At 45.4% G+C, this 8,729-nt stretch overlaps 1 protein-coding gene across 1 annotated transcript; it reads left to right on the top strand.

The window, feature by feature from the left end:
- Positions 1-2,426: 2,426 nt before the first annotated feature.
- On the top strand, positions 2,427-8,434 carry tbxta (T-box transcription factor Ta). Its single transcript, XM_066717677.1, has 8 exons — positions 2,427-2,688; positions 3,874-4,138; positions 4,537-4,671; positions 5,065-5,126; positions 5,450-5,511; positions 5,669-5,842; positions 6,464-6,587; positions 6,878-8,434. The coding sequence occupies exons 1-8, from the start codon at positions 2,504-2,506 to the stop codon at positions 7,137-7,139; spliced, it is 1,269 nt and encodes a 422-aa protein (XP_066573774.1). The 5' UTR covers positions 2,427-2,503; the 3' UTR covers positions 7,140-8,434.
- The last annotated feature ends 295 nt before the right edge of the window (positions 8,435-8,729 follow it).

The raw sequence follows: 8,729 nt of genomic DNA, 5'->3' as shown, positions 1-8,729 counted from the left end.
GTCGGTTAGAGCGTGGGAGTTTTCTTGAATAAAGCAACTAAATGACAGGAGAAGAAACATACTTTTTTCACAGTTAAGTCTAAGGAAACCAGTGTCAGAAACACCGAACAGGCTTGGCAAAGGTATACGACACCATTTTACTAGACCTAACAACACATGTGTCTCACTGGGTTCCTAAGGGTTATGTTCAGCACTGTTTATAACTATAAACTAATCAAAGGTGCATGTTCTTCTGCTGAATTGTATGCGATCTGCTGCCAAATGATGACAGCGGCCAGATCCATATTGTTTTAGACAAGATCTATCCTTAATTATAAAAGGTAGAGCATCACTCCCGACACCCCTGGGATGTTTTGTATAATGTTTTGTCAGACCACCTCTTACTGACGTTCATTTCGTATTAATCTCAAAGCCGCTGTGGAGCTCTGAAAAGTCTGCTTTAAAAATAAATGGTTTTCTTAAAAAATAAAATACAAATAAAGCCACTTCTGATGACCTTTGATGAGTGCTTTCAACACACCCACATTTCAACCGGTGAAACGCCAGAGCAGACTGCTGGGAAAATAAACCAGTGCCACAGAAAGAGGGGCTACTTAAGCCATCCCATAATGTGTCCGGCTTCAAACAGGCCAGCTTCCAGGCCCGTATAAAGAGAAGTGGCCACTCCGGGGATGTGGAGGTGTGAGAGCCTCCTTTACTTTTATTGCCCCTGCAGTTGAGCCACAGGAAGTTTGGCTATAAAGTGAGTCACGCACCAAAGCCCACACTCAATACCAAGTCCAGCTGAGGGAAAAAAACAACAAAAAAACAAATCAAAACCCCTTTCTTTGTGCTCCCCAGAAACAAACCTTCACGAGAGCAGCCCGCCACAAACACAAAATCACAAGCCACCGATTCCTGGTCTGTCTGCTGTTAAAATGGAGCAAAGTCCACATCAAAGCGGGTCAGAATATACAGGCCTTTGTAAAAGTAACTGCTTCTTTGGGCAAACACCAATCCCACCACACCACATGGCCATCCAATTACTTCAATTAATGTTACTTTATTTTATAGGGTGATTGACTGTTCATGCTCTTCCAAAAGCAAGTTGCAACTGCCCCCCAAGGCAAAGCTTATATGTATATAGAGTATAAATTATAGACGTATGTGTGTAACAGGGTGTGTGGAATGATACTTTATAAAATAAAAAACAACACATACACGTGAAAGAACATGTTTATATAGGAAATAATTCATATCTTTTGTCCGTTTTCGCGCTAGTGTCCCTGCGGTTTTCTAAGACAGAAGCGAAGCAAAATAATAAGAATTGGGTACATTGGATAGCAGAACCCAGACCTTTTGAACAAGTGAATTTCAGGTCAAAAAATCATAAGGCTACAGTTAGAGCAACAAGCAATATGGGAAGCTGGGAAAAATGCAAAATAAACTTTTGACCATCAAGTGAAGGACAGACCCATCAGAGTCGCTCCAGAAAAAGAAATGTCGCATCTCCCTGAGAATCGGTGGTTCCGTATTTCCACTGAAGACGGGGAATTAATATTAACAGAAGGGTCCCATTAAGTCAGTCCAATTCACACTTGGCTCTTGGCGACACCTTCTCCCGCACAGGAAAATCAAGGTGCGTCAATCGGCGCTACATAATCGTCCCCCTGGTCAACAGCACATCTGTGACGTGTGGGTTCGGACAACAAAAGACCAGCGAAATTCACAAACAGAGCAGCCAGTTCAAAGGCGCCCTGGAGAAAAGTGCCCTCGGTCATTCCCTGCTCTTTTCACACGCACAGATGTGTGTTAAATGAATCCGCTATTCACTTGTTTATCTTTGTGATATCGACATGTTTGTATGTTAAGTTTTTAAAACATGTGATGCCCCCAATCTAATACAGAAATTACAAGGGACAAATAAACTGGTGCTATTGTATGTTAAATAAATATGTTCAGGTGTACATTTAATTCGTATAAACCTGTATTGCATCAATGACAATAAATCATAAGAAAGTGTTGTTTTATGAATATGCATGGGCTACCTGGACTAAACATTTTAAACTTGCAAGCCTCAGTTTAAACGTACTCTTCAGTTTTATTATTGAGACTGGGATTCACTGTGTCGACAAAACATTAGTGTAGAGATGATCCCAGAAGCCAAGCGTCCCTGACACCCCCTGTTCATCTCAAGGTGAGAAAGATGCTCGAACAATGTCAAGGCCCTCATCCCAAAATGAAAACCTGGACTGATTCATACGTCATAAAACTGGCTATATTACAGTTGCGTCGGCTGGCTTTGAGGGCTACTGTTTCAAGAGCCGAGACCACCCTGGGGTGGGGGCGGGGCATATAGCCAGTGACCACGCCCACATCTAACACGTAGGCGATGGTGGGCTTTTAAGCTCGGGGTCCTCGGAGGCCCACCAGTCCTGTGCTCGGGGGTTCAAGGATTGTACCTGTGCGTGTGTGTGGCTTTTACAAGGACTTTGCTCAGGACCTCCTCAGCTCTGCGGGAAATATGAGTTCCTCCAACACTGACCAGCGGCTCGACCACCTCCTCAGCGCCGTGGAGAGCGAGTTCCAGAAGGGCAGCGAGAAGGGCGACGCCTCGGAGAGGGATATAAAAGTCGGCCTTGAAGATCATGAGCTGTGGATGAAGTTTAAGGAGCTGACCAACGAAATGATCGTGACCAAGACGGGCAGGTATGTGTGTTTTTTTATTCATATAATGCAGTGTTTCCCAACCCTGGTGCTGCGGACCCAATGTCCTGCGGGTTTGTGATCCAACCTGAATTCATTAACGAACCTAAATTGAACTAATACTTTGTTTTACTTATTTTTTTGTAATTTAAATTACACAAAGTTTGAGAAGTTGGATGCCTTATATATATATTTATATATCTATAAATATATATCCTGACGTCTCCAAAGGTTTAAAAGTATTAATAAGCTCTAATTATTCAATTAGCTCCAATTATGAGTTCAATTTAAGGAATTGATATAACAGAACCCATCAGGACATTGGGTTTCCAGATCCAGGATTAGGAACCACTGATCTAATCATATCTATCTGATGGTAGACACACATGACGTGCCATGAAGTTTACTTGGTACTGCTAAACGAAACATTATGGCACAAAACTTGAACTGATCTGAAAACCATTACTTTAAACTTAAGGACCAGGGTTACTAACACAACTGGACATTTAAATGCTGTTTTAAAATGACCCAGTATTGGTGGTTTCGGTTCTGAACCTGACAAACGGCACTAGGCCTCTCACTGTCATTAGACATGGCCAGTATGATGTGCATTATTATGTCCCTTTTATTAAGGCCCATACCGGCCCATGGTGACCCAAGCTCGGTACCGAGATATTTGAAATCCGCAATGACATCATTAAAACAGCCATCCCTGGGTCACAATTATTGAGCAATGTGACCTGGATAGCTTTTTCATTTGGATTTATGTTGCATTTTAGCTAAGATGTCTATGGTAGTTCACACGGATTTCGTTTTAAATGAACACGGTAATAAGAGGCAATCAAAGGGACATTACTGCGAGTTCAGATCAAATCTGCATAGAAATATTACAATATGCCGTTTGAAATCAAGGTCCATGGTTTTGATGTTATCAATATTAATATTTGTAATTTCTTTGCCGTAAAATGATCAAGAAAAACAAACAAACAAAAGTGTCCATATAGCTGTAGTATAGACACAATTAATGACATTTAATGAATAAGTCTAATAATTGTACATTATTAATAATACATTATTATTATTAGTTCTTTAAATAACGAGCCCAATTCAGCGTCAGTAAATGCGCAATGGCTTTGTCTCTCCTGCGCCAGTTGGTCTCCAATCTCTCTCTGTCTCTCTCTGGTCCAGGAGGATGTTCCCCGTCCTCAGAGTCAACGTGTCGGGTCTGGACCCCAACGCCATGTACTCCGTCCTGCTGGACTTCGTGGCGGCCGACAATAACCGCTGGAAGTACGTCAATGGGGAATGGGTCCCGGGCGGCAAACCCGAGCCGCAGAGCCCCAGCTGCGTGTACATCCACCCGGACTCGCCCAACTTCGGCGCGCACTGGATGAAGGCGCCGGTGTCCTTCAGTAAAGTCAAACTGTCCAACAAACTGAACGGGGGAGGCCAGGTGAGCCCGGCGTCGCCTGTGTCTTTGTGTGGCATGCAGTCTCTCACCTGATCGCAGGGCGGTTGGTAGCTGACATGCGCGGTGTGTTAGAGGCAGTGACTGCAAGTGTTAGCCGACCAGACTTGATTCTTCAAGAGTAGCGGCATCTCAAAGCGCTGGACAACCAAGACAAAGCAAAGCCCGTAGAGAGCATAGAGTACAAGAGCAGAAGCCCTCAGACCAAACAAAATGGAAATGACAAGTCATTTGGTTCAGGTTCTAATTAAGCTAAATTCAGTGACTCACTTTTGATGGCTTTTATATTTCAAGTAAAACTAAAGTTTCTAGAAAAGACAAAAGAGTAACGATCAGATCACAGCTGCTTGACTGTCCTTGTAAAGAGACTCTTCTCGCCTCAGATCATGCTGAACTCGCTGCACAAGTACGAGCCCCGGATCCACATCGTGAAGGTCGGGGGGGTCCAGAAGATGATCAGCAGCCAGTCGTTCCCAGAGACGCAGTTCATCGCTGTGACCGCGTACCAGAATGAGGAGGTAAAGGGGGCAAGGGTCTCTCCTCTGGGACGGGGCCACCCAGGTCGATATAGAGGGCCCCACACTTGGCCAGTGAGAGTTCATCTTGATGAAAGAAATGGCAGTTTTTGGCAGTCATTACACTCAACCCAAACTACTATAAATTGCTGTTTTAAATGAAAATTCTTCAAGTTAAATATAAAAATCATTGAATTAGGCTATTAATTTGTGTAAGGCTAATTTCCCAACCTTTTTCTTATTCAAAATCTTTAAATCAATATTTGAGTGTCATGGACAAACCTTCCATACAGAAGAACTGTGTCTAGTGTCCAGTCTGTTTGGGGACAGTTTCAGCCCTGTGTGAACTGTAGTGGCCAGAGAGTGAACACAGCCTACATCTCTCCCCTCTCTCAGATCACGGCCCTGAAGATAAAGCACAACCCGTTCGCCAAGGCATTTCTCGATGCAAAGGAGAGGTAAGACAAAACAGCCAATTAACCTTGATAAACAGAAACAACCTATCGATATAACTACAGATTTGCAAGATAAATAGAAGCGTCCTTGAGAAAGATATATGTAAGACCACACATACATATGTAAATGTCCCCCCAGTAATAATACACGTAAAAATGAATTATTTTCATAATATATTCTGCTGTGTGAGAATGTTTACTACCCCTGTATTAATGGTTTTAAAATAAGAATATGAACATAGATGAGAGAATACTATTTGTAAAATAGTTTGATTTTAATAAGAAATCTGTGTGGATATAAATGTTCTGTCTTGAATAATTCACAGGAGCGATCACAAGGATGTGCCAGATCACAACGGGGACAACCAGCAGTCTGGGTACTCGCAAAGTAAGCAACTGATATAAAAAATGACTTGCTTTGTAAGACAGGATCGTTTGGCATCAGTGTTTAAGAGTCAGGGGGTCAACCGGCAGCCTTAAATTAAGCCCTCTACCGTACACCGTGTTGCTTATTGCCTTGTCCTATGTCTTCCCCTTCTCCACAGTTGGCGGCTGGTTTCTGCCCAGTAACAACTCTATCTGCCCCAGCAGCAGCCCTCCTCAGTTCAGCGGGGGGCCCGGCCTCTCTTCGGGGTCCTACTGCGAGCGATACTCCGGCCTGCGGGGTCACCGGGCTGCGCCGTACCCCAGCCACTACCCCCACCGCAACTCCAGCACAAGTAAGGGAGAGCGCGACAAATCGGCAATCTGCCCGTTTCCGCCTGCAGAGACAGGAGAGAGAGAGTGTTTCTAACACAGAGCCATTGCACTGACTGAGCTGTCCAGCATGACGAAGCTATGACTCTGAGCTCACGTAATAGAAAGCTGTTTTGAATCACATTGAGGGGAGTGTCTACTCAGTGCTTCAGGCAGCTTGGACAGCAGGACAGTGTCTCCTTTCTCTGAATGAACGGAGAACTAGGAGACACACTCCGTCCATGGGAATAGTGGCCAGATCGTAGTTTATCTTGACGTAAGCAGTGTCTAAAGATGCAAAAACTGTCACTCTGAGACGATCACAAATACTTGGCTCCATATAGTAATAAGGTATTCAGATTATTATGATTCATAATAGTAATAATAAAGATACACAGGGCTGAGTTTTAGTAAACAAACCATTTCAAATTGTCTCTGGTATACTGGTTAACTGTCACCAGGCAGATGAACACAAAGAGGAATGTGTGATATCATTTCCGTGAAGATGTGCCTCTGGAACCCTTTATTTCTGACTGGTCTGTGCTCTGTCCAATGCTAAGACCCCCTGCCCCCAGTCATGGCTAATAAGTACCTCATCTTTTCAGACAACTACATGGACCCGTCCTCCTCCGGCCTGGCGCCTCACGACAGCTGGTCAACGCTGCAGATCCCCAGCTCCAGTGCGATGCCGGCTCTCTCGCACGCCAGCAACGCCCCGTCCAACGCCAGGTCAGCTGCGTTGTGTGTCCTAATGTCCCGCAGCAGCTTGGGGAGCGGCCCCTCGGCTGCCTGTGTAACCCGTACACTAGGCATTTGCATATATATTTTATTCATTGTTTACTTACTAGTGTGTTCCATTTTTTGCAAGAATCACTCATTACAAGCTCTCTTGTTTAAGATGTCCCAAAGAATAAGTTGGAAGCACATGCATTTTAACGTATGGGGATCGGGGCGGACCTCTTATTGTTACCCACCAAAACAAATTCCCGTCCCTGACCCTCTCTCTCCTCTCTCTGCAGTCAGTACCCGAGTCTGTGGTCGGTGGCCGGCACGTCTCTGAACCCCGGCTCCCCGTCGAGCTCCATCTCCAGCGGCCTGACGTCGCAGTTCCTCCGCGGCTCCTCAGTCTCCTACTCGGGGCTGACCTCCGCTCTCCCGGCCTCCTCCGCCTCCCCCATGTACGACAGCAGCCTGGGGGAGGTGGGCGGCGGCGAGGCCCAGTTCGAGAGCTCCATCGCCAGGCTGGCCGCCTCCTGGGCGCCGGTGGCACAGAGCTACTAAGCTACCCCCCCACCCCACGTCCCGTCCCAAAAAAAACAACAACTCGGCAGCTTCAGCAGCAGGCATTCACCGAGGACCTTCAGGAGAGAACTGACATAACCCCCGCACTCTCGTGGACCAGACGCAGATATTTTCATTCCAGAGTAACGGACGGACAGTTAGGGACACTTTCACTGCATCTCGATGCACCGGTCGGGTCTGTGGGGAAGGCCAGTCCACCATGGCGCAGCGTGAAACGGGACGCGGTCAAAAGAAGCAGAACTTTGTGCCGATATCCCCGTACTGGGATACGCGGACGGTGGCTTCTTCTGTCGGACACACAAGCACAGCCAGGCACCGGAGCTCTGTAACCCTGGTCCTGCAGAGCTACAGGGGTGTCTGACTTTCACACATCCGGTTACTTAGAGAGAACCAAATATTGCCCGAACAATCGCCCTGATCCTGTGAAGGGACACGCAGACCAATGGGGGGCTGGGGGGTCCGAGGCCAGGGTTGGGGGAACATGCGTGTAGCAGCACTGATGCACTGGTTCACCCCATGCAGTGTCCAGACACGTCCTAAACACGCTGTCTTGACACTGCAGGGGGTCTGATGTCAGAAAACCTTGCTAACTTAATATGAAGCTGTGTATCGACAGGTGTCAACTAATACTGGATTTATGAAGCAATCAGTCGGGACCATTTTTTATTTAATTGTTGTTTTTTATATATATATAAAAAATAATTTACAAAGTATGGGCGATAATCTTTGTTAATCACTTTTTTGTTTGTTTTTGTGTTCATTTTGTTTTCTTAAATATCTATATTAACATTGTTCGCTTATATTAAAGTGTGTTACCTTGACACCTCAGCGCAATTGATGGCACCAAATCTTGAATGTCTTCACATCCTCCTCTATGTAGCGCAGGACCTGGGGTTGAAGTTCAGCTCGAGGAGAATAAGACGAGTCTTTCAGTCTGGGGGCGTTGTTAAATGTCTGGGCGAGAGGAAAGGCTAGTGGAGCTTTTCATTGCGAGAGGAAAGATGGAAAAGTGCCTTTGATTTTTTTGTTTTGTTTCTTGTCCTGCTGAGAAAAGCACATTGTCTTTCGATGTTTACACATGCGTGAGAGGTCAAACACCCTGGCACTTGCTTCAATCTCTGTGCCTTTGAAACCAAAAAAAGAAAATCTCCTGATATTCTGTATATATTTTTGTTTATTTGTATGTGCAGGACTCATGTGAGCTTTATTTATGTAATGTTCAAAGTAAATTAATGTGTTCGTTTTTATCGAATGAAATACAAAACAAGACGTGATGTGTATTCTCAATTTATTTGCACCTTCACTCACCAAACATAGAGTAGGACCCCGTTACTACATCTTACCGGAGAACACAGTAACCCACACACCTCTCACTCAATCATGAGTCCGCCTGTCAACAAACCCTCGCTCTGAACCGCAGCAGCAACGCACTTCCTGCCGAGAATGACTCTCGGGATCAGTGGATTCAAGTCACACGGCCAGTCAGTGTCCAGTGAAGGGCGGCGCGGGTCGACAGGCAGAACGATGCGACACAGAGCATTCCTCGGCCTGTAGGGTTTCCTGGGTGTT

The sequence above is a fragment of the Amia ocellicauda genome, chromosome 11, assembly GCF_036373705.1.
Source record: "Amia ocellicauda isolate fAmiCal2 chromosome 11, fAmiCal2.hap1, whole genome shotgun sequence".
In the NCBI taxonomy this organism is placed as follows: Eukaryota; Metazoa; Chordata; class Actinopteri; order Amiiformes; family Amiidae; genus Amia; species Amia ocellicauda.
The sequence above is the reverse complement of the archived record's forward strand: the minus strand, read 5'-3'. Positions and strand labels throughout refer to the sequence as shown.

Bases quoted from the DNA above. Each gene is read 5' to 3' on its own strand.
- tbxta (XM_066717677.1), top strand. From the start codon at position 2,504: ATGAGTTCCTCCAACACTGACCAGCGGCTCGACCACCTCCTCAGCGCC. The intron at 2,689-3,873 runs GTATGTGTGTTT...TCTCTGGTCCAG, and splicing joins ATCGTGACCAAGACGGGCAG to GAGGATGTTCCCCGTCCTCA. The intron at 5,843-6,463 runs GTAAGGGAGAGC...TCATCTTTTCAG, and splicing joins CCACCGCAACTCCAGCACAA to ACAACTACATGGACCCGTCC.